General features: G+C 45.2%; 1 protein-coding gene and 2 long non-coding RNA genes across 7 annotated transcripts in view; 2 read left to right on the top strand and 1 right to left on the bottom strand.

Moving 5' to 3' along the window:
* The window catches only part of enox1 (ecto-NOX disulfide-thiol exchanger 1), a 197,887-nt gene that overhangs the window by 10,410 nt on the left and 162,004 nt on the right, over positions 1 to 25,473 (bottom strand). Inside the window, exon 15 of one of the 5 annotated variants that reach the window (XM_011489515.3) lies at positions 25,253 to 25,319. The exons of the other annotated variants lie outside the window; for them this stretch is intronic. Within the exon in view, the coding sequence (XP_011487817.1) occupies positions 25,285 to 25,319 (35 nt within the window). The 3' untranslated portion in view covers positions 25,253 to 25,284. The remainder of the gene's footprint in view (positions 1 to 25,252; positions 25,320 to 25,473) is intronic. 5 annotated transcript variants of the gene reach the window in all.
* On the top strand, positions 10,409 to 10,791 carry LOC111946792. Its single transcript, XR_002872546.1, has 2 exons — positions 10,409 to 10,463; positions 10,554 to 10,791. It is a non-coding gene; the product is annotated as an uncharacterized LOC111946792 (long non-coding RNA).
* On the top strand, positions 15,302 to 15,684 carry LOC111946793. The gene is made up of 2 exons (XR_002872547.1): positions 15,302 to 15,356; positions 15,447 to 15,684. It is a non-coding gene; the product is annotated as an uncharacterized LOC111946793 (long non-coding RNA).

Raw genomic sequence — 25,473 nt, 5'->3', positions numbered from 1 at the left:
ATCTACAGCCAAGCCTTCCAGATGGTCTTAGAAGATCAAAGACTGTTTCTCCTGAAGGGGGATGAGTTTGGAGCTGCAGCATTAAAACCTCTTTACATATGCAATGTTCAGGAAGTCCCTTTTAAATTCAAATGACGGGAACCACACACAGTAAACCTGAAAGAGAACCTTCAATGAAATAAAGATAAGATAAAAAGCCTAAGAGAAATAAGGACAACAAAAATATAATTCCTTCAGTGCGTTTACATGGACAAAAGTAATCGGAAAGAATCCCTGATCGGAAGAAAAATGCGTCACGTAAACACGCCGTTCGGAATACTGTGCCTTGACCAGACTCATTCATATCAAAATTTCTTTCCGATTCAGATAGGTTGGTTATGCTGATTGTTGATCCGATCGTTGTGCATGTAAACAGTTCATTCTGATCGTGTGTCACTACTGCTCTGGTTTAACATCATGCATAGACGGAGAAAGCTTTAAAACTCAAACAGAACAGACCGGCTACTCTCTGGACGCCCGTTGCGAAGCGCCGCTCCGCCCTCGCCCCGCCCTCGCCCTGCTCTCGCCCCGCCCTTCTGGCTCTTCGCCCTCTCTTACATCCCTTCGCCCTCTCTTACATCTGAGCAGAGCTCAGGCCGCCAGCTCACACAGCGGCTTTGGGGGTGTGTGTGAGCTTTTCAAAGCAGAAATGTCACTCAGTCCTAAGAAACCGATCAAACAAATACGTGGATTTGTGTTTCCAGTCGTTTCCCGACAAAATAAAGGCTAATGTTATTCCCACATATTTACGTGAAGCCAAGCTGCAGATTGCTGCATTTTCCGCCGTATTTGGTTTTGTCCTGAATTCTCATCTCAGCTCATGGCTGCCATTCCTCTGTCCGTCATTTTGTCCACCAAATGTCCCACAACTAATGGACCATTAATTTTATTGATTTCCTTAACAAATATTTGCTGTATTCCAGTTTTGTTTGATGTTTTTTTATACTTAGATGGTTCATATGGTCAGTGCATTTAATATGAACACACATTAGGAATGTCTGAGAACACAGCTGGATCATGCGACGTCCATGACACAGTATGGGTCAAATTCAGAGTCCAGAGTATAACAAACAAATGTGTATAATTGTAAGGTCATCTTCAGGTTACAAGAGTGGTCTGTCATGTAAGAAATCTTTTAGTGTTTTTTACTTTTTTTTCTTTTTCTAACTTGTCTTGTCCAACAGCTGAGCAAGCAGATCAGAGCTGAGTGGCTCTTGTATTGGACAGATTTTATTGTAACAACAAAATCTGTCCAATACAAGAGCTGAGTGGCTCTTGTATTGGACAGATTTTATTGTTACAATTGGGGTTTATGGATCTACAGACAGACTGAGTGTATATTTGTATAAACCCATTGTGTATTTGAGGCTAAGCTTCATTTATGAAAATTATATTTGTATGCTTCCCTTGTTGGACCGGACGGAAAAAAAGAAACAAGAGGAGAGAAAGAAACAGAGCGGGATGTCAGAGATGGGGGATAAGGGGTTAGAGTGGTGGGTAGTCGTTATCACAAAGTCAAAACATAAAAGTGTCGTACTTAAATTAAATTACATGACTTAGTTCACACAGCAACAAAACAAAAAAAAATTGTCTGCACACAACTATTTACGGGTTAGAAGTATAATCATGCATCAATGATTAAAGATTTATCTCCCAGGATTTCTGCACACAGACAGGTACACACAATATTCGCATTACAGATATTCAGAAAGAATGGTGTAGAAAAAGAGAAAAAAAAAAACAATACCCATGCCCGTATTTGTGCAAAGGTGAATAAGCGGGTGTGTTGTATGAATGTGTTACTCTGAAGGCCCGTACACACCGGGACGAATATTCGCCAGGCGTTATTCGCCAGCGTTTTTCGCCACGTTTTTTGTGTTCACACCCAGGCGATTTTCACTGACGATGAGCCGAGCGAACATGCAATTTCATTCCCTGACATTAGATGGTGCTTAATGTAAACAGAAATACTCCTGTACACAAGGTGGCGCTGCGCAACTTTACGCTTCTTAAAGTCGCTTTTCCCTCAGAATAAGAGAGCAAGTATTTACGCGCTTGTCAGAATCATACAAAGAAAACATGAATATTTCAAGCACCAGTTGCTCCAACTGGTGCTTGGTTCGGGGATATTTTAGAATGTCCGTCATTATTTCTTCGCTGCTGTGTAGATGCTACTCGGCTTCCATCTTCTTCGCTGGTATGTGTGTTCAGCAAGGCAGTTTTGTGTTTGAGCGCCCCCAAGTTGTGTTTTACTGTAACTTCAGAAGCTCCAGACACGTGTGCAAAAGCGCCACTCTCATTGGTCGAATAGATTTCGACGCGACGCGTCAAAAAAAAAAAACCGAAACCGAGGCTTTTTTTTTTTGACACTTTGACGCGTGGCGTTTTTTCGCGCCGGTGTGCACACTCTCATTGGTGCCCTTTGTTTAGTCACGGGGCGTTAAACGTCGGCGAAAATCGCCAGCGAAATTCGTCCCGGTGTGAACGGGCCTTTAGAGTGTACCTTGATCACACTGAATCCTCCAGCAGAGGTAGGAGGCCCAGCACCCCACACCCCAGAGCTAGGTGCAATTAAAATTGGTGGATGCTTCCACCAATGGTCCCTACGTGTGTAAAGCAAACAAAGCTTGATTAGGAGGGGAGGGGGGTCTACTTAACCATATTTGTTTATTTCCTTAATTGCTTTTTTTTCCTTTTTTTCCCTCTTTTTTCCCCCCGTTTTATTTTCATTTTTTATTATTTTTCCCCCATTTGACTGATTTCTATTTTACGAGTTTTAGGGCCACCAAAAAGAAAAAGAAAAAATTACGAGATTTTTAGTCGTAAATTTATGAGAAAAAAACTTGTATATTTACGAGATTAGCAGCAGGTGAATGCAGCGCAGCAGCAGAGCAGACCAACTAAACTTAGTTGAACAGGTGAGCTACATGTTTATTGATTATGTTCCAGATGTTTGGAAGCTCAGTTGTTGAATTTACAATTTATTAAAGTTTTCTTTATTGATGGTTGGTTTGCAGGATCTCTGCAGCCCGATGAAGCCATCATCAGGTATCCCTGCAGGCAGCTATCCACTTGAATCCTTTGTTCCTCCACCAAAGACTAGATCTCTACATTTGTGTGATGTTTCCGTCTGAGGAGGAGCACTTTTTGGCATTTTCAACGTTCTAATGCTAATATAACACACTATTTTCATTCCCCTTTGTTTTATGTTGAAACGGGACGCTTCATCTGCAGGAGGGGCCGTGTGTAACACTGTTTACTTCCGCATTGGTGTTCAGATGACAGGTTCATGACGTAAGGTGACAAATGAACTTCAGGTTATGTGAATGAAAAGGAAAATAAAGACTGCAGCCGTCCTCTACACCCAAACGTGTCTCTGAGGTCCTTATTTTACAGATGAAACTCCCCTTTACCGACACCGAATCCCGGAAAGCCAGCTTCACTGACAATAATCTGATTTTGAGTCACCAAAAGGTTCAGAATCTCTTTGTTTTTTAAACCTATAATCCGGAAATAAAGATTCACAAAAGGCTCCACATATTTTATCTTCAAGCTTGGCTCCGATAAACGGAAAACTTTGGCATTTTTGTCCTTGTTAATCTATGACTTTTTTCTCGTAAATTTACGAGATTTTAAGTCGTAAATTTATGAGATATAATCTCGTAAATTTACTTTTTTTTTGGTGGCCCTAAAACTCGTAATATTTGTCTCTTGTTTATTTATCTATTTATTTATTTAGTTTAACCCCCCCCCAACCTATCAACTTCTTGGTGAGCTGTTATGTGTAAAGAGGGAGACTTGTCATGCTCTACCATGCATGGTTTTGTTGTATCCCTGTCCCAAAAAACCCCACCCGAGTACAAGGCACCAGGCCCACCACACAGTGTGGCAGAGGCACAGCAGAGTGCACCAGCCCCCCAAGACCACACAGCCAGGGAAGAGCAGGTCTAGACACCACCCCCAGGGCCGTAAAACAGAGCCCCAGCCCCAGGCAACTGGGTCCCCAATGGGAGCTCTGGTTCCCAGGCGCCTGAACCCTGGACTCATCAGACGTCCCCGCCGACCACAAGCACCCCCCCCCCCCAGAGAGTCGAGTGTTCCACCCCCACCAGCCCCGGCCAAGCCAACAGGAGGCGCCCCAGGCCAGAGGCAGGCCACCTAGGACAGCATCAACACCCCCCCAGGACCAGAGACGACGGGAGCCCAGCCCCGGACTCAGGCGAGCCCCCCGCCCAGAGCAGGCGCAGTTCTGAGAAGCCGGGGCGCAGGCAGACCCCAACTACACCTGGGGGATGAGACACCCCCCCCCCCCCCCCCCCCCCCCCACGAAGCAGGGTCCCCTGCTCCGCGCACACCCAACCCAGAGATCCCAGGGGCAAAAAGCCCCACCCCATCCCAAGGTAGTGATCCCAACCTGGATGGCGGAGCTCCCAGAACCCTGCCCCGGAAAACCCCCGGAAGCCGGACCCAGACCAAACCACCACACCCCAACCCACAGGCCCCGGAAAGAAGCACATAGGCCATATTTTTTTTAGTGTTTTTGAATTAAACCTACAGCAGCATGAAAGAATAGCAGTCAAAGAAATTGAAGACTTGGATACATGTCAACAGAAAACAACAATGGTGTAGTCTGCCGTGCACGCACACATCTTTAAAAAGAAAAAAAATATATACACAACAAATGATTGACCAAGATATCATTGACCCAGATATGAATTTGTTTAACTTTGTGAAGAGCCAGTGTAGTTATTATACAGATGAAGAATACAGCAGAAATACAGATCTTAATCACAAACTCTTAATCATACATAGAGAGAATGTCTGGCTGTATTGACCATGTCATGGAATATATATCTCTAGAGATTAGATTGAAGAAACAGAGAAAAGTCATTGTCAGTCGTGTGTATCGAGCCCCTGAATCGAACATTGAAACTTTAACAAGTGCCATTGAAAATATTTTTGCTAACATTTCCAAAGAGGTAATATTTCTATGTGGTGATTTTAATATAAATTTGTTGAACCCAAACAAACACCATGACAGACGATTTTATTCATACAATGTACAGTTTAAGCATATATCCATTAATCAACAAACCGAGGAGAATAACAACAAACAACACAACCTTAATAAATAATATATTCACAAACTGCCTAGAAAACAGAATAAAAAGGGGATTGCTGATAACTGACATCACTGACCATTTGCAAACTATTAATATGTTTGTGGAGAATTGAAAGAAAAAAGGCAAGTAGTTTACAAAGAAAAACTAACAGAGTAATCAATTTGGGCGGCTGTGGTGCAGCGGTAGGGCGGTCGACCCTTGATCGTAATATTGCAGGTTCGATTCCCGCCTTGCACACCCATGAGTCAAAGTGTCCTTGGGCAAGACACTGAACCCAACCTTTGGCGGTAAGCGGGCGCCTGTGTTTGGCAGCAGAGCGGCCATCTGTGTGTGAATGTGTGCGTGACTGGGTGAATGGGTCTGTGACTGTAAAGCGCTTTATCCTTGTAGGTAGAAAAGCGCTATATAAGTATACGCCATTTACCAATAAATACTTGTCATGTCTCGTCAAGCTTCCTGTTGTCTCGTGTGGGGTTTCCTGTTTTATTTTGAAAGTCTGTTCCCCACACCTGAGTCTGCCTCATCATCCCTGATCATTCCCACCTGTGCTTCCCCTCCTCATGTATTTATAGCCTGTGTTTCCCTTTGTCCTGTGCCTGTTTGTCATGTGCTATCACCTGTCAAAGCTAGCTCTTCTCTTGTGTCCAAGAATTAAAACCTTAAGCTCTGCATCTGAGTCCAGTCCTGTGTTCTGCCTTGTCAATACTGTACATTTAAATCAGAACTACAAGCACAAACTTGGAAAACCCTGTACGAAAGCAAAAATGTTAACTCAGCTTATGAAAAATGTATGCAAGGGTTTACATCTACAACAAAAACTGCCCAATTACAAAACCCTTTAGTAGAAAACAATATAATAAAAATCCATGGATGACTAATGGACTAAGAAAAGGATGAAAAAAAACAGTTTATACAAACATTTATTGATAAATAGAATTGTTGAAAAGGAAAAGTGATACAAACAATGTATAAACAAATTAACCAGTATCATGAGAACATGCAAAAAAGGGATATCGATGCTTTCATCAACGGGGTGCAGAGATCCTGCAAGCCACCCATCAATAAATAAAATATTAATAAATCATAACTGAAACAAATGAGCTTCCAAACATTCATAACTTTATCAAACATTAAGCTCACCTGCTCAATTAATTTTAGTCGGTCTGCTCTGCTGCGCAACGTTCACTTGCTGCTGCTCTGTATGCTCACTTCCACTTTATTTACGAGAAAAAAATTCAAATATACAAGTTTTTTTCTCGTAGCTTCCTGACTTTAAATCTCGTAATCTAACTTTTTTTCTTTGGTGGCCCTAAAACTGTCTTAGAAACCCGTGGAAGCAAAAAAAAAGTTCTAAAAATCGTCAAAAAATAAAAAAATAAAAACATCTACAGACTGTAACGTAATTAATATGATGGTGATAATTGTTAACCATCTAACCTATATATGCAATTTATACTTTCAAACAGGAACATTTCAGCAAAACATGAAAATAGTAAAAACAATGGTTCGGCAAAAATAAACTCTTACTCAATGTTAACAAAACTAAATTCATGATTTTTTGGAAATTGTCACATTCCTGCAGATTTAGAAATAAAAGTTGCAATTGATAGTCATGTTTTGGAAAGAGTGAATGAAATCGAGTTCCTCGGAATAAACCACAAAATAAGTTGGAAGCCACAAATAAAGCAAGTCAGAGCTAAACTTGCTAAAAGCTTAGCAGTGTTGGGAAAAACGCTTCATACACTCACTCACAAAGCACGTTTACCAATATATTCATCATTCATTCAGTAAAACAAATTTACAGTCTTTGTACATTGTACAAAAAAAGGCTACTTTAAATTATTCATAGTGTGGATTATGGGACACATATAAATGGACTGTTTTTAAAGTCGGGTTTATTGAAATTATGGGAACTAGTTAAACTTAAAACAGCACTCATCATGTGTAAAGCCAGAAATAACTTACTTCCAATAAACATACAACAAATGTTCAAGGACAGAGATGTGGGTTAAGAGTTAAGTAATCAGCTGAACTTGAAAGCAACACAAAGCAGTGCATTCCTACTACAAAAAAGAAAATGTGCTTATCAATGTGTGGTGTGGATTTATGGAACAGGTTGAAGGTTTGAAACAAAGCAAAAGTTTACATGTATTAAAAAAACTACAAGATGTCACTGATGACATTTTAGAAGGCTAGAAATGATCAATAAAAACAAATAAGCAAATTTCACTTCTGCATAGCTGCTATACAGAAGGTAATGTGAATGTTTTATGGAAAATAAACCCTGTGAATAAAAAAATGCACAAATTTTTGTGCATTTTGTGAAAAAGGGGATGGGATAATAATAATAATGGATTGGATTTATCTGCGCTTTTCAAGACACTCAAAGCGCTTACATTGTGTCCATTATTCATTCACTCCTCATTCATACTTGGTGATGGTAAGCTACGGTTGTAGCCACAGCTGCCCTGGGGCAGACTGACAGAGGCGTGGCTGCCAGTTCGCGGCTACGGCCCCTCTGACCATCACCGGGACATTCATACACATTCACACACCAGTGGAGCCACACTGGAGGCAAGGACGGTGATGTGTCTTGCCCAAGGACACAACGACATTTTGGCTGGTGGGAGCGGGGATCGAACCGCTCAACCACCTGAGCCACTGTCGCCCCCGGGATCATATAAGACTTTTCTTTAAGGTGCTTGAAATAAAAAATAAAATAAAAAAAAGAATACATGAATTTTATCACAAATGTACGACGGAGTATTAGGGCCACCAAAAAAAAAAAGTAAAATTTATGAGTTTTTATCTCCTAAATTTAGGAGATAAAAACTCATAAATTTAGGAGAAAAAACTCGTAATTTTACAAGATTTTAAGTCGTAAATTTATGAGAAAAAAACTCGAAAATTTACGATATTAAGTGGAAGTGAGCATGCAGAGCAGCAGGTGAACGCCGCGCAGCAACAGAGCAGACCGACTAAACTCAGTTGAACAGGTGAGCTGAATGAGCTTGAATGTTCCAAATATCTGGAAGCTCATTTGTTTGATTTACAATTTATTAAAGTTTTATTTATTGATGGTTGGTTTGCAGGATCCCTGCAGCCGGATGAAGCCATCGGTGTCCCTGCAGCTTTCCACTTCAATCCTTTCTTCCTCCACCCAAAACAAGATCTCTACGTTTGTGTGACGCTTCCGTCTGAGGAGAAGGATCACTTTTTTGGCATTTTCAACGTTCTAATGCTAATATAATAGACTATTTTCATTCATCTTTGTTGTTTGATGATATAACGGGACGTTTACTTCCGCATTGGTGTTCGGATCTGATGACAGGTTCATGACGTAAGGTGACAGATGAACTTCAGGGTTTGTGAATGAAAAGGAGAATAAAAGCTGCAACGATCCTCTGCACCCAAACGTGACTCTGAGCTCCTTATTTTACATATGAAACTCCGCTTTACTGACACTGAACCCCAGAAAACCGGCTCCACTGATAATAAGCTGATTTTGAGTCGCCAAAGGTTCAGAATCTGTTTGTTTCAAACCTATAATAAACCTGGAAATAAAGCTTCAGAAAAGGCTCCACATCTTTCATCTTCAAGCGATGCTCCGATAAGCGGACAACTTCGGTGTTTTCTCCTTGTTAATCTATGACTTTTTTCTCGTAAATTTACGAGATAAAATGTCGTAATTTTACTTTTTTTTTTTTTTTTTGGTGGCCCTAATACTCCGTCGTATAAATGTAATAACAACGGTGACACAATTATCTTTTAGGTTTGGGGGGGTAAGTTACTTATTTGAGAAGCTGTGGGTATATGGGTGGGTATATGGGTATATGGGTATATGGGTATATGTGGGTATAAGCTGTGGATATATGGCTGTGGGTAAAAATGTCAGTCATACATGTTTTAATGGAGTTGGATAAAAAACATAGATCCGGCAGCAGCAGGAAGGCATAGGAGCGCTTCTTCTCTCTGCCTCATATCTAGATTTTCTTGGTGCCTCTAAAAGAGATAAATGTCCTGCTGCTGGCTCTGCTGTCGACAGAACAGCACAAAAACAGATGACTCCCTGCTCCTCTCTATTCTGCTGCATGAGCTGCATAGCATGTGGGCTTAATACATAACCTCTGTAACTGCTGCTCACACATGTCCATATCTCTAACCAGTGGAACCTGCAGGGATTTTAAGATTGATTGGTGTTGCAGTTAATTTCTTAAAGGGCCACGCTCTGTTTTTATTCTGTCAGACAAGCAGGGTCGGGCTTTTTCTTTTTCTACCGTTTACCAGCACATGTCAGCCCCCCACTGTTGGAAGAGACTCGGTGTGAAATACCAAAGCAGTGGAAATCCTGTGAATCTTGCTCCAGGCTTTTTTTTCCCCTCTTTCTATTTATTCATTCTATTTATGAAGGACTTAGTGTCATGGAATTTCAGGTGGACACAAACCGCAATTATTAATTTCTCCTCCGTGACCAATTTTCAAACGGTTGGTACTTTTGTGAATTAAAAGGGACGGCATATGTCACTACCAAATCCAAGTCCCTGACTTGTCAAAGTTCAACCTGGTTTAACTTTCAACATCTGTTCAGTGGCTGTGCATTTTGTATGTAGAGCCCAGAAAACTGTCGTAGACCCATTACCCGTTTGGAATTCAGAAGACCAAAATGCACATTTACACACACTTTTCATTGGAAGTGGTCAATTAAACACGCATTAATGAGGCCAGGGTCACCTGGTTGGACAAGGCTGAGGGACTAATGTTTAGACATCAGAATTTTTTTTGAGGCTGAACTTAAAAAAAGCGCGCTTCGGCAACTTACATTAACCTAATCCTAACCGTAACATTTGAAAACGTAATTATTGCTGTTAACGCCAGTTTTAACATCTTAAGAGAACAGTAATGCCGCCGTCAACAACAATAATTATGTCTTCAAATCAAATCAAACTTGTATAGCATTTGTAAAGCACTTTTACAACTCACGCCACTCAAAGTGCTTTACATAAAAACTAGGGCTTGGTGATATGGCCTAAAAATAAAATCTCAGATTTTATTTTTTAAAATTCGATTTCCTATTCCCCCCCCCCCCCCCCCCCCCCCCCCCCCCACACACACACACACTTAAGGAAAGCAATAAGTACAAATGGCAGACAACTTGACATGGTGCCTCTGTCGGCCTCCTCCCCCTCTCCTCTCCGCTTGGCTGCTGATTCTCAACACCTGCGACCACTTACCTCATCACCTCATCCGCCTTCATAAGGAGCCACAGGATCATCAGTCTTCGCCAGTCCGTTGCCCCTGATGGTGCATAGTTGGTCTTCAAGTCAAGCTATTGTTCGTTTTCGCTACGTCAAGCCTATGACTAATCCTGTCTCTCTCTATACTCACCCTCAGGAATCCAGTACCACGAGTGGTCGCTCGAATCAGTTCCCAGCCGTTCTCATCAGTCTGTCCTCTCCTGCGGTCCCACCACGAGCCTCTGCCTCATCAAGTGTCTCCACCTTTGTCAACATCGGCCTACGGAGAAATCCACCAGTGACGCCGCTAACTTCTGCCTTTCAGTTCGGAACCGACATCTGGACCTGCTCACGTTCTGCTCTCTGCTCCTCGTATTAAAACTCTTACCCGCCAACGCTCGCCTCCCGCTGTGTTTCTTCTGGGTTCCAGCATCTGGGTTCGAAAAGTGTTCTGTAGCCATGACAGAACGGACTGGCCATAATCCCAACCCAGCTGACCCAGAAGGACTCAGATTAGCCGTTTCCCAACAAGGCATTATGCTGGGACGTCAAGCGGACGCTCTGTCGCAAATGGCGGCTGCCCAGCAGGATCTCTTTCATCGTCTAGATGGTATGACCCAGACCTTACATGAACTAACCAGCCAGTTTTCCCAGGTTTCGCCTGCCACCGTCCATACTCCTGTCGTCCCAGCTCCTTCCGCTTCCGGAGTGCCGTCCGCAACCGAAAACATCCGACTCCAACCGGAACCTTTCTTCGGGGAGGTGGAAGCCTGCGGAGGATTTTTGCTGCAGTGCCAGTTAATATGTCAACAAGCTCCCCGATTCTACCAGTCCGACCACAGTAAGATCACCCTTGTCATTAATTCTCTACGAAGTAAAGCTCTCCAGTGGGCCCAAGCTTTTCTCTCTGCCAATCCCATCTCTCACCTGTCTTACGAGCGATTCCTCGGCGAATTCCGCCTGATATTCGACCAACCTCGTAAACAGGAAGAGGCAACCCGGCGGCTGCTCGCACTCAAACAGCGGAACCGTGCTGTTAGCGATCACGTCATCGATTTCCGCATTCTAGCGGTTGAAGCTGGCTGGCCCGATCTGGCCCTCAAAGGCGTTTTTTACCAGTCCTTGAATGAACAAATTAAAGACCACCTTTGTTCTCAACTGGAAGCACGATCCTTTGAGGAGTTAGTGTCCGCCGCTCTCCGGTCGGACGTTAGGATACGTGAGCGCCAAAAAGAACGAGGTCATCCGGCTCCACGTCCCCCGACTAAGTCCATCCACGCTCCACCGATCGATCCAGGCCTGTATGCTGCTGAGTGTCCTGTCCCCTCCAAGACTATGGAGGAACCCATGCAGATCGGCCACTCAAGGCTGTCAGAAGAGGAACGGCGCAAAAGACGCGAAGCTGGAGCCTGTTTTTACTGCGGGGCTAAAGGCCATCTAGTCTCGGGATGCCCAGTTCGTTTAAACTTCCCAGCCCCTCGCTAGACGACAGGCCGCGAGGGGAGTTATCTGCCACTGATTCTGGTAAAGAATTCATGTATTTACCTGTCAAGTTATGCCTCGATCGCCAAGTTCATGATCTCAGGGCCCTCGTAGATTCTGGGGCGGAACAGAGCTTAATTGACTTTCGTGTAGTTGACCACTTGTCTATCCCCACAGAGCCCCTAGAAAACCCCATTGAAGCCTCGGGCCTCGGGGGACAACACCTGTCCCGTATCACCCATCGCACCAAGCCCATTCTCCTCGTCACGTCAGGTAACCATAGGGAATCTATTCAGTTTTACATCACCCAGTCCGCCCATACCCCCATAGTGTTAGGGTTCACCTGGCTCAGATTACATAATCCCCAATTTAACTGGGCTCAGGGATCTGTCACTCAGTGGAGTCCTTATTGCCTTGCAAACTGTTTACTGTCCGCTGTTCCCCGTGTTCCCCCCATAGATACCGAGAGTCCCGCCTCAGTAGATCTGGTTTCCATTCCGTCTTGTTATCACGACTTAAAAGCTGTTTTCAGCAAATCTAAGGCTAGCGCTCTTCCCCCGCATAGACCTTACGATTGCGCCATTACTCTCCTTCCTGGCGCTCCTTTACCTAAGGGGCGGCTGTTCAACCTGTCCGGTCCCGAAAGAAGCGCCATGGAACAGTACATCCAGGAAGCGCTCTCGTTAGGTCACATACGACCCTCTTCCTCCCCTGTGGGGGCTGGTTTTTTCTTCGTGGCTAAGAAAGATAAGACACTCAGGCCTTGCATCGACTACCGCGAACTAAATCAGATCACCGTCAAAGATAAATATTCCTTGCCTTTAATCACGTCTGTTTTTGACTCTCTTCAACAAGCCCGTATCTTCACGAAATTAGACCTCCGCAATGCGTACCATCTGGTTCGTATCAAGGAAGGCGACGAATGGAAGACTGCATTTAAAACCCCCTTAGGGCACTATGAATATTTGGTCATGCCCTTTGGCCTCACCAACGCCCCTGCAGTCTTCCAGCGGTTGGTCAACGACGTTCTCCGTGACTTCCTTAATCGCTTCATCTTCGTCTACCTTGATGACATTCTCATCTATTCCCATGATCAGGCCCAGCATGAACATCACGTACGTCTCGTGCTTGAGAGACTTTTGGAAAACCAACTCTATGTAAAATTCGAGAAATGCGAATTTCATGTTCCAACCGTTCAGTTTCTCGGCTACGTCATCGAGGCAGGTTGCATCCGACCTGACCCCTCTTTGATAGAGGCCGTTGCCAACTGGGCACCTCCAGACACACGGAAAAAACTTCAGCAGTTCTTAGGCTTCGCCAACTTTTATAGGCGATTTATCAGGAATTACAGCAGCATCGCTTCTCCTCTCACGCCTTACTTCCACTACTCATCCCTTTGCCTGGTCTACTGAAGCCCAACAAGCCTTCGACAAACTGAAGGACCTTTTCGTATCCGCACCCATCCTCATCCAACCTGACCCATCTCGTCAATTCATTGTCGAGGTGGACGCTTCTGATACCGGTGTGGGTGCCGTCCTCTCCCAAAAAGAGGCCTCAACTGACAAATTAAAACCTTGTGCTTATTTTTCACGAAAACTATCACCAGCAGAAAGAAACTATGATGTCGGCAACCGGGAACTACTTGCCATCAAGCTGGCATTGGAGGAATGGCGTCACTGGTTGGAGGGAGCAGAACAGCCATTCATCGTGTGGACAGACCACAAGAACCTGGCCTATCTCCGCTCAGCCAAACGACTCAACTCCAGGCAAGCTCGTTGGTGTCTTTTTTTTGACCGCTTCAATTTTGTAATCACCTACAGACCCGGATCCCGAAATATCAAGCCTGACGCCCTGTCCCGAAAGTACAGTCCATCAGAACGCGCCCCGGCCACCATCCTTCCTTCCACCTGCGTCATCGGAACCCTCACGTGGGACATCGAGAACAAGGTACTCCAAGCCCTGAGAGACAATGATGACCACCCTCCTGTCCCCAGGGGTACCTTGTTCGTCCCAGCTGATCTCCGGTCCGAGGTCATCACCTGGGGGCATGCATCCCGCTTGGCTTGCCATGGGGGGGTTCACCGGACTCTTAACCTCATCCGCAAAAGGTTCCATTGGCCTGCCATGGAAAAGGACGTGCGAGATTATGTCGCAGCCTGCTCCACGTGCGCCCGATCGAAATCTTCATCCTCAGCTCCGGCAGGTCTGCTTCATCCACTCTCCACTCCCGATCGACCCTGGTCCCATCTGGCCATGGATTTCGTCACAGGTCTTCCCCCGTCACACGGTAACACTACCGTCCTCACTGTTATTGATCGTTTTTCGAAAATGGCTCACTTCATTCCCCTTCCTCAACTCCCCACGGCCACTGTGACTGCTGACCTGATGGTCAACCATGTTTTTCGCCACCATGGCATCCCTATGGACATTGTCTCCGACCGCGGCCCCCAATTCACGTCACAAGTGTGGAAGGCCTTCTGCTCGGCCTTGGGGGCCACGGTCAGTCTCTCGTCAGGCTATCATCCCCAGTCGAACGGTCAAGCGGAGAGAGCGAACCAGGAGCTGGAGGCAGCTCTTCGCTGTCTGGCGGCACAGAATGAAAAGGACTGGTCCACCTTCCTGGTATGGATAGAGTACGCCCATAACACTCATCCTTCATCTGCCACCGGGATCTCTCCTTTTGAGGCCGCCCTAGGGTACTCACCACCTCTGTTTCCATCCCAGGAGTTGGATCTGGCAGTGCCTTCCGTCCAACATCACCTCCAGCGTTGTCAACGCGTCTGGACTCAGACGAAGGCCGCTCTCCTCCGCACCAAGGAGAGCAACTGCCGGATCGCCAACCGTCGCAGGGTGGTGGGACCCGACTATCAACCAGGTCAGAGGGTTTGGCTCTCTACTCGCAATATCCCCATTCAGGCATCTTCCAAGAAACTGGCTCCCCGATTCATCGGTCCTTACGTCATAGACAAACTCATCAACCCTACCTGTGTCCGTCTTCGTTTGCCCAAAGCCCTGAAGGTCCACCCGTCGTTTCACATCTCCCAGATCAAGCCAGTCCAGGACAGTCCTCTGTGCCCGCCGTCCACTTCCCCACCGCCCGCCCGGGTCGTCGACGGCGCTCCGGCCTATGACGTCAGCCGGATTTTGGACGTCCGTCGGAGGGGTCGTGGATTCCAGTTCCTGGTCGACTGGGTGGGCTACGGTCCGGAGGAGCGCTCATGGATTCCCCGCTCGTTTATTTTGGACCCCTCTCTCATTGAGGATTTCTACCGTGCCCACCCTGATCGCCGCCCTTGACCGCCTGGAGGCGGTCGTTGAGGGGGGGGGTACTGACATGGTGCCTCTGTCGGCCTCCTCCCCCTCTCCTCTCCGCTTGGCTGCTGATTCTCAACACCTGCGACCACTTACCTCATCACCTCATCCGCCTTCATAAGGAGCCACAGGATCATCAGTCTTCGCCAGTCCGTTGCCCCTGATGGTGCATAGTTGGTCTTCAAGTCAAGCTATTGTTCGTTTTCGCTACGTCAAGCCTATGACTAATCCTGTCTCTCTCTATACTCACCCTCAGGAATCCAGTACCACGAGTGGTCGCTCGAATCAGTTCCCAGCCGTTCTCATCAGTCTGTCCTCTCCTGCGGTCCCACCACGAGCCTCTGCCTCATCAAGTGTCTCCACCTTTGTCAACATCGGCCTACGGAGAAATCCACCAGTGACGCCGCTAACTTCTGCCTTTCAGTTCGGAACCGACATCTGGACCTGCTCACGTTCTGCTCTCTGCTCCTCGTATTAAAACTCTTACCCGCCAACGCTCGCCTCCCGCTGTGTTTCTTCTGGGTTCCAGCATCTGGGTTCGAAAAGTGTTCTGTAGCCATGACACAACTTAAATGAAGTTTTATTTAATCAAACGCAAGACTTGTGTTGTTTATATAATTTTGTTTTACATAATTTTTGTCTTTTTTTGTTATTCTACACTAGTTTTCGCTTGTCCAAAATAAAAAGTTTACTTACTTACTTAAAGTACCAGCTGTGTTTTAAGTAACACATTGTAGTCTAGACTAAAAGGAGACAAACATTCACCTTGAGAGTAGCACCATTTTCTAAACAACTAACAATACAGCTTATCTCTGGGGTCCAAGGTTTTAATTAAATGTTTTTATTTATTTATTTTTTTTAAAACTTTTTCTGTCCAACAGCTGAGCAAACAGATTAAAGCTGAAGGCTTTTTGTGTTGGACAGGTTTTACTATCACAAAAAGAGGTTATATAGCTTCGAGAAACCAGGGTGTAGATTTGTATAAACCCCTTTTTGTTGTATTATTTTTAATTTATTTGTTACATTTAGTGTGTGTGGGGAGGGAGAGGGAAGAATGTTAGGGGGGGGGGGGGATAGAGTAAAAGAAGAAAAGGTGAGAAAGTGGGGGATACACGGACTGATTTGAATAAGTTATTATTTTAAGCTGTGACAATTATACCAGATCTGCTGGAAAGACAAATATTACATCAAAGGTGAAATTCTGACATTAAGATGAGTGGAAAACATCTGTCCATCAATACACTGTGGGTTAGGAGGAGGAATGAAGCAGACAGGGAGCAGTGTGGCAGTGTGCACGTGCACGTGGGGGTGGAGATACATGCATGCTGCCGAAGTGAACCGTGTGTTCATAAGGGGAACCAGATCCTACCCAACCAGACCAGGAAAGGGGAGGAGAGACCCCCAGGCCAGGAACCCCCCCGGCACCGGACACAGGCAGCCCGGGAGTGGGGGAAGAGGGGATCGCCCACCCACCCAGCCAGGCGCAGAGAATGCCCCCCTACAGGGGCCCCCCCGACCCCCAAAGGCATAAGCGAACCCGGCGTCCGGCCCCCAGGCCACAGGATAGGAGCGCTTGGCCGTACCAGGCGGCAGCCATGGGGGCCACCGGGCGCCGGACACCGAGACAAGGGCCAGGGACGACGCCAGGGCCCCGAGAACCCATGGGCTGCCGACCACCCAACCGGCGGCCCGCCCCCGCGAGCCAGCCCCGGCACCCGGCCCGAGCATCCCAGAGATCGCCGCGCACCCACAGCCACCCCCCATAACCCTACCCTCTACAACCCTCCTCCCCCGCCATATTATCTAAGCCCCCCTCCCCAACCCCCTTAGTGCCCTCCCCCTCTGTGATGGGGAGGGAGAGCCCAGAGGATCCCAGCGAGCCAGCCCCCAGGTCGCGTCCACCCATGCACTCTCGACACATACTCACAATCTCTGGTTACCCCCCACCCCCGCCGCACGCAGTAACCCCCCCCGCCGACCGACCCCCAGCGCCGCACGCTCGACCATTTGCAGCCGACAGGATACCCACAAGCCAGGCTGCCCTGAGAGGACCAGGTGGGTGAAGACCGGCCCCCCCCCCCCCCCCCCCACTATGTATGGAGGTGTGGGTGCTGTGTGTGTGCTGCAGGTAAAATAGGAGGTCCCAGTGTGGGGGGCCCACCGCTGCCAAGCCACAGAGCCCCCCACTCCGAGTCCCTCTGTGTGTGTGGGTATTTGCTGTGTGTGTGCTGCTAGCATGAGTGTGTGTGTCTAAGGGAAGTTAAAATTGTGGGGGGGCCAGTGAAAGTGAGCACGGATGTTTCACCGTGCCCCCCTCCACCAGACCTCTCCACAAGGCCCTAGATGAATCAGGGTGTCTAATATGCCAGTAAAACCAGGATGGAGGGCGGAGAGAAACACCCCCAGTGAGCACCGCCAGCATACCCCACCCATCCAGTTCCCGCAGCCCTATGTGACTGTGTGCAACATTTGTTTGGGTGAGAGCGGGAAGGAGCAGGCGGATGGGCACAACCGGGGGAAGAAGGCTCCCCCGAGCGACCGGCCCCCCCAGCCAGCCGCGGTAGGCGCCCCCCCTCCCAGGGTGGCCAGGCAGTCAGGAGGCGGCAAGCCAGCCGCAGATGGACGCCCGCAGCACAGAGAGACAGCCAGCAAAGAAGGGGCCCGGTGCCAAAACGGTGGGGCAGGAGGCCTAGCACACCGCTCCCCCCAGCCCCCCCCCCCCCCCCCGATTGAAAAATAAATAAATAAATAAAAATAATAAAAAGAAAAATAAAAAAACAAAAAAAATAAGAAAGAAAATAATAATAATATTAAAGTAAATAAATAAAAATAAATAAAAATAATAATAATAATAGTAAAAAAATAAAATAAACCCACCCAGGTAAGCCCCTTAACCCCTGCTGTGAATGCAACGTCGACCCCCGGGAGGCCAGGCCATGCGCCAACTACTGGCCACGGGCGAAATACCGGCCGCGGGCAAACGGCCCCAGAGCCCCAAGCCCCCCCCCCCCCCCCAGCCCCCGCCACGGCGACCAGCCACCCAGCACGGCACCCGGCCACCGTTCCTGGTCAGCCGCACTGCCTCCCCTTCGCCCAGAAGGCATCAGCCCAAGAACCCCAGCCAAGTTGCCGGCAGAGTGTGCGCCCCCACCACCCCCCCACCCGAGCAACCAGAGCCCAAGCCGGGAGAGCGGTAGGCCCGGCAGAGCCCACCACCCCAAACCCACCCCGGCCTACCCAACCAGCCAGGACCCGGCTCAACCCATCACCATCCCACCCCTATTAGGTGATGTGACTAATCAGCTGGAGCCAGGGAGAGTCTGAAGCCGACAGGTTTTTTGTGGAGGACATTATCTCTAAACTAATATGCTCTGACATGAGGTTTCTGTAGTGGTTGATGGTAAGATTATTTTTAGATTTCCAGTTTAGGAGGATAGTTTTCTTTGCGATACATACAGCCGTGAGAACCATATAAGCCTTGTTAGGTTCTATATTGATGTTATTCAGGTCACCTAGTAAGCAGAGTTTGGGGCATGCAGGAATCTTATGATCAAACCAGATTGATAAATCCTCACAGACCTTGCGCCAGAATGATTGGACAGGTGGACAGAACCACAGGGCATGCAAATAGTCGTCTATGTTGTTACCTGTGCACTGTGTGCATACAGCAGACTGATTGAGACCCATTTTAAATAACCTCTGTCCGGTGTAGTGAATTCTGTGGAGAATTTTGTACTGAATAAGTTGCAGATTAGGACTTTTGGTCATATTAAAGGCATTCAAACAGATCTGTAGCCTAAATTGATCACTAGAATTCATTGACAGCTCAGACTCCCATTTTGTCATGGGTAAGTAAATTGTTTCATTTATGTTAGATATCAATTTATACATTTTGGAGGTGAGTTTGGGATTTTTAAGGTCCATGCAATGTATTACTGTAAGGGAAAGGTGTAGGTCAGGCAGTATTTAGTGCTTATAGCTGATTTAAGTTGCTGATATTCTAGAAATTTGTTTATACTTATTCAATAGATTGAGGATAACGTTGAGAGGGACATAAATGTTCTATTCTGAATTATATGCTGGAACTGCTGGATTCATTTGTTCTTCCATGAAGCAAAATGAATAATGTTTTTGTTAATTAAAATTTCAGGGTTGTTCCAAATGAGGGTGAGTTTACATGGAAATAATGTGAGGTTGTTTTTTTTAAGAAAATCCCACCAGGCTGTTAGAGATGAGCTGATGTTTAAACTTCTGAAGCATTTGTGTTGTTTAATTTTAGAACTGAAGAAAGGTAAATAAGAAATATCCAGGTTATCATAGAGATTTTGTTCTATATCTAAGCAAGATTCATCCAACAGTCCAGGATTCAGCCATTTTTGTACATAAAACAATCTGTTTGCAGAGTAGTAGTCCTGGAAGTCTGGTAGGCCTAGTCCTCCTCTATCTTTAGGTTTTTGAATAGTTTTTAAACTGATCCTCGGTGGTTTACCTTCCCAAAGGAATTGGGAAATGAATGAGTCTAATGATTTGAACCAAGTAGTTGGAGGTTTGGAAGGAATCATTGAAAACAGGTAGTTAATTTTGGGAAGAATCGTCATTTTTATGGTTGCAACTCTCCCTATTAGAGAAATGGGTAGAGTTTTCCATCTAGTGAGATCAGCCTTGGTTGTTTTAAGGAGTTGGGTGTGGTTTAACTTGAATAGATCAGAAAGCCTAGAGGAAATATTTACACCTGAGTACTTTATGTTGCCTGTTTGTAATTTAATAGATAACAGATTTAGATAATTGCAATTAATTGGTAGAATTGTGCTTTTAGACCAGTTTATGGAGTATTCTGAAACTGAGGAAAATCTATTAATTAGGGAGATGATTTGGCAGATGGAAGACTGCGAATTTGGACTAAATAGTAAAATATCATCCGCATAAAGACTTATTTTGTGTTCTAGATTTTTGGTTTGAATGCCTTCAATGTCTCGACTTTGCCTGATTGCAGCAGCTAGAGGTTCAATAAATAGTGTAAATAAAGACGGAGAAAGTGGACAGCCTTGTCTGGTTCCTCTTTGTAAATTAAAGCTTGGAGATGTTTGGTCATTGGTTCTGACACGAGCATTAGGAGAGGCATATAATATTTTAATCCAGTTAATAAACGATTTTCCTAAGACAAATTTGTTCAGGGTGGCTATTAAAAATTTCCAGTTGACCTGATCAAATGCCTTTTCTGCGTCCAGTGACAAAATGGTTGCTTCTGGGTTGTTGATAGTTGTATAAACTATGAGGTTGATTAATCTGCGCATGTTGGTAGATGAATGTCTACCCTTTATAAAGCCTGTTTGGTCAGAATGTATGAGAGAAGGAACTACCTTCTCCAGCCTTCCTGCCAAAGCTTTGCAGATTATTTTAAGATCTGCATTAATCAGCGATATAGGTCTATAGCTGGATGGTGATGTGGGATCTTTCCCAGGTTTCAGAAGTAAGATAATATTAGCAGAGTTCATATTTGGAGGTAGATAATTGTTATACTTAATTTCTATTGTCATTCTGAGAAAAATGGGAGCCAAAATTTGCCAAAACTCTTTATAAAATTCTGCTGGGAAGCCGTCTGGTCCTGGGGCTTTTTTACTAGGCATGTTGGTTAATGCTTTATGTAGCTCTTCTTCAGTAAGAGGGGACTCCAGGGCTGTGATTTGTTCCTGTCCGTTGGTGTAGGTAAATCTATGCTATCAAGAAAACTATTGATGTCATTGTCAGAAGGATCAATTTGGGATGAGTAGAGGGATTGGTAAAAGTTTTTAAAAACTGAATTTCTTTCGGCTGGATCATGTGTTGCGTTTCCTGTTAGGTCTATGACTGATGAAATAGTTGTCTTCTCTGTGTTTATTTTGAGTTGATTTGCCAAAAATTTCCCAGATTTATTACTGTGATCAAACCTCTCCAGGCGTAGTCTCTGTAATAAAAACTGTGTTCTTTGATTAGTTATTTCATTTAATTCGATTCTTACTTTCCTTATTTGTTGCAGAGTTTGTTCATCCGGAGAGTTGCTGTAGGTTTCCTCTAACAGTCAGATTTTTTGCTCTAAATCCACTAGTTTAGAGTTTTCTTTTCTTTTTTTTTGTGGGATGAGAAGGCGATTATTTTGCCTCTCATGACTGCTTTCCCGGCTTACCATAAAAGCCATGAAGAAATACCTGGGTGGTCATTATTTTGAAGATATGAGGACCATTCTTTAGCAAAGAAGTCTATAAAGTTAGAGTCTCTGAGCAACGATGTATTGAACCTCCAGCTCCTTAATGAAGGTGGTGATGTTTTGTTTTTAAGAGTCAGTGCGTGGTCACTGATAGTAAAGGGGTGGATCTGTGCTTCCGTAGCTAAGCTCAACAAGGAGCTGTTAACCAAGAAATAATCTAGCCTGGAGTATGATTGATGAACTGTGGAAAAAAAGCTACAAGCTCTTTTCGTGGGATGGAATAAACGCCAAACATCACAAAGACCAAAATCCTCCATGTACTGTTTAACAGTGTTTGTGGACTGCCAGATTCTAAGATTTCCTGTGTTATTTAGCCTATCCATCTCTGGATCTAAACACATGTTGAGGTCACCTGCAATGATTAGCGATTTGTCTGTATGCTCAGATAGCGCAGAGAAGAAGGAATGAAAGAATGAAGGGTCATCTACATTGGGGGCGTACACATTAGCTAAACAAAGCTGCATATTTTGAGTGGAAAGAGTGACTATTATAAATCTTCCTTCTGGATCTATAACTTTGTTGGTTTCGGTGAATTTAACTTCCTTATTTATCAGAATTGCTACTCCTCTCTGTCTAGAATTATAACAAGCTGACTATACGTTTGGAAAATCTGCTGTGGCGAGAATACTCACTAAGGAACTAGACATATGAGTTTCTTGAAGAAACGCAAAATCAGTTTTGAGATCTTTTAATTTGGTCAATATTTTCAGTCTCTTCTCTCTGGTTCCAGCTCCGTGCACATTCCAAGTAACTAACCTTAAGGCCCGTACACACCAGGACGAATATTCGCCAGGCGTTATTCGCCAGCGTTTTTCGCCACGTTTTTTGTGTTCACACCCAGGCGATTTTCGCTGACGATGAGCCGAGTGAACATGCAATTTCATTCCCTGACATTAGATGGCGCTTAATGTAAAACAGAAATACTCCTGTACACAAGGTGGCGCTGCGCAACTTTACGCTTCTTAAAATCGCTTTTCACTCAGAAGAAGAGAGCAAGTATTTACGCGCTTGTCAGAATCATACAAAGAAAACATGAATATTTCAAGCACCAGTTGCTCCAACTGGTGCTTGGTTCGGGGATATTTTAGAATGTCCGTCATTATTTCTTCGCGGCAGTGTAGAGGCTACTTGGCGTCTATCTTCTTCGCTGGTATGTGTGCTCAGCAAGGCAGTTTTGTGTTTGAGCGCCCCCAAGTTGTGTTTTACTGTAACTTCAGAAGCTGCAGACACGTGTGCAAAAGCGCCATTCTCATTGGACGAATAGATTTCGACGCGACGCGTCAAAAAAAAAAAAAAAAAAAAACGAACCCGAGGCGTTTTTTTTTGACGCTTTGACGCGTGGCGTTTTTTCGCGTCGGTGTGCACACTCTCATTGGTGTCCTTTGTTTAGTCACGAGGAGTTAAACGTCGGCGAAAATCGCGCGCGAAATTCGTCCTGGTGTGTACGGGCCTTTAGGGTGGACATGCTGCTGTTGAGGTGAATGTTAGAAACTGTATGTTATTGATTGAGGCAAAAATGAGTATATATGTACACATAATGGTGTGCTTGATGTTGCTATGGGGCTTAATGTGTAATGTACAGTGCATGTGATGTAATGCTGGACATGTTGAGTGTCTAAGTGTGTTGTGCAGATCAGTACTATTGTAGAGTTGCTGAGTTATGTGGCAGCTTAGGTGAGCAGAAGGGACTAGTGTGTAAAAAAAGAAAAAAGAGAAAGGAGTGCAGAGGGGGGGATAACTAAGAAAACAGGGAGGGTAAAAACAGAACAAACCTATCATAAACAGGTTTGAAGCTGCTGAGGAGACTGGTGGTGATTTTACCTAAAGTGGAAAACCTTTATGCCCCGTGAGTTATGCCCAGTTTATCAAATATAAGCATAAACTAACATCTGTGCAGAGAGTGTAAAGGGTGTGGATACATATCTGGTTTAGAAGAGCCAGGGAGTGTCGTTTGGGTCGCGTTGGAGCTGTCCGTTCACATAGAGTCGGTCCACAGAGATGACAGCGCGGGCCCCTTCATTCAGAAATTTCCTTCTGATGGGGAACAGGATCCTTCAACGTTCCAAGATTTCTTTGGGGAACTGATCATCCATCCTGAAGTCGGTCCCCCGGAGCTCTCTGCCACGGTGCCTCACCTCTTCCTTCTCCTTGTGAAGCACAAACTTGGCCATGATGGGTCTGGCCCTGCGGTTCCCAGGTCTCGCTGCTCCCATGCAATGCACACGGTGAAAGTTTATGGTTTTAACTTTTTCCTCTGGAAGCTTTAGCTGGGTTTGAATAAAGTTTTTTATTTTTTCCTCGGCGTTTTCTTCTGGCGTTTCTGGTATTCCCATGACCACCAGGTTGTCTCTCATGGATCTTGATTGAAGATCCAGAATGGACTCCTTGATCTTCTTATTTTCCTCAGAGAGTCGGCTCATTCCATCAGAAAGATAACTTACCGACTCTCTCAGCACTGAGTTTTCCGTGGTCAGGGTTTCCACTTGTTTTTGGGAAAATTCTAGAGCATCCTTGATCTCTTGAAATTCCCGGTGAAGAACCTCCAGGAGGGAAAGACGGCTGTCGAAGCTGGATAGTTTAGCGTCAATGCTAAGAAGCATATCCCACGCATTGGATTCGAACTCCGTCTTCGGTGGAGATGCCCCCGGCGATTCTTCGGCACAGCTCCGCTTGGTGGGGGCGGCTGGCTTGCCTGACTGAGGGGTTTTCCCCAAGACGAAGTGTTGGCATTGCTTGTCGATGTAGCTTGTCAGGCTGTCCATATCCTCCGCGCTGCTGCTGCTGCTCTCCAGGACGGTCGAAAAAAAAAAAAAGACACTGGGACGGTGTGTTTATCCCAAAAAGTAGGGGGGAGAAAAAAGATATGCCGCTTGTTTGTTTCAGTTACCAGGATTAAATCATCTTAATTTCCACCAGGTCTCGAACAGATCCGCGTCACAGCTTCATGCGATCATGACATCCATTATTAAGGTTTGCTACTTCCGCAAAAACAACGAGTCAAGGTTTTAATTAAATTAAGAAACCCCGCCTTCTCCACGGAGAAGAAGATGAAGAGGCAGGAGTCGCGGTCAACCCTCCCCGAATAACAAATCCTCCGGACACCGCGTCACCAATGAATACCGGTACAAGTAATAATTACAACGCAGTATTCTTTATTGACAAATAACAGTAAGAACTAACTAATGGACTAACTATACAGGCGTTGTAGAATAAGTATGTGTATGTGTGTCGGTGCGCTGCGTGTGTAAAAGGACTGAGCGCGTGCCACGTGAGTGAGAGCCTTTGACAGCGATGGGCTTTAGGCAAATGTTGCAGCGTGGGGTCTCTTCTTCCACGTCTGTGGCAGAAAACCCATACCAGTTCCAAACAACATATGATTTTATTCCTTTCTTGGGAAAAAACTTCTCACTTTCACAGTAGCCATGCTGTCGCTTGTTGTTTCGTGTGTGCTATGCTATGATTTTGCGGTTTGTCGCTTGCCATACCACCATGTGAAACTAATGCTACGCTGGGGAGCCAAAAATGCACCATTACACAAACACTCGAGTTAGTTATTTTTGAAATCGCCCAGAACAAAAAATTCGAATGAATTCATTCAATCGATTTCTCGCCCAGGCCTAATAAAAACATAATCAACTTTAAACACAAAAGGATATGACAAACAAATATTTTGTTCAAAAACCGCACAATGCCAACAACCCTCCCACACATACATACACACACAAAAAATTATGCAATTTAGAAACCTGGCTTTGTACTAAAGTGGGGAAACAATGTTTTGGGGACATGTCCACATCATTAAACTGTAAGAGCCGTACCTCGGAGATCCCATTTGCAGTGACCCTGTTCACTAAGAAGGGTCAGTCACTGATGTGGAGGATCCCTCTGAGGAGAACAATGGAGTAACAACTTAAATGTAAAAGGAATAAAATAAAATGAAACAAATAAATGACCAAATAAGTACATAAATGAACCTTAGTAGACATACAAAATGGTAAATGTGAATAAATACATAAAAAAGTAATAAATAAAAATAAAT

This window comes from Oryzias latipes, chromosome 21 (genome assembly GCF_002234675.1).
Source record: "Oryzias latipes chromosome 21, ASM223467v1".
Taxonomy (NCBI): domain Eukaryota; kingdom Metazoa; phylum Chordata; class Actinopteri; order Beloniformes; family Adrianichthyidae; genus Oryzias; species Oryzias latipes.
Note: the sequence above shows the minus strand (reverse complement) of the source record. Positions and strands in the feature narration are given on the sequence as shown.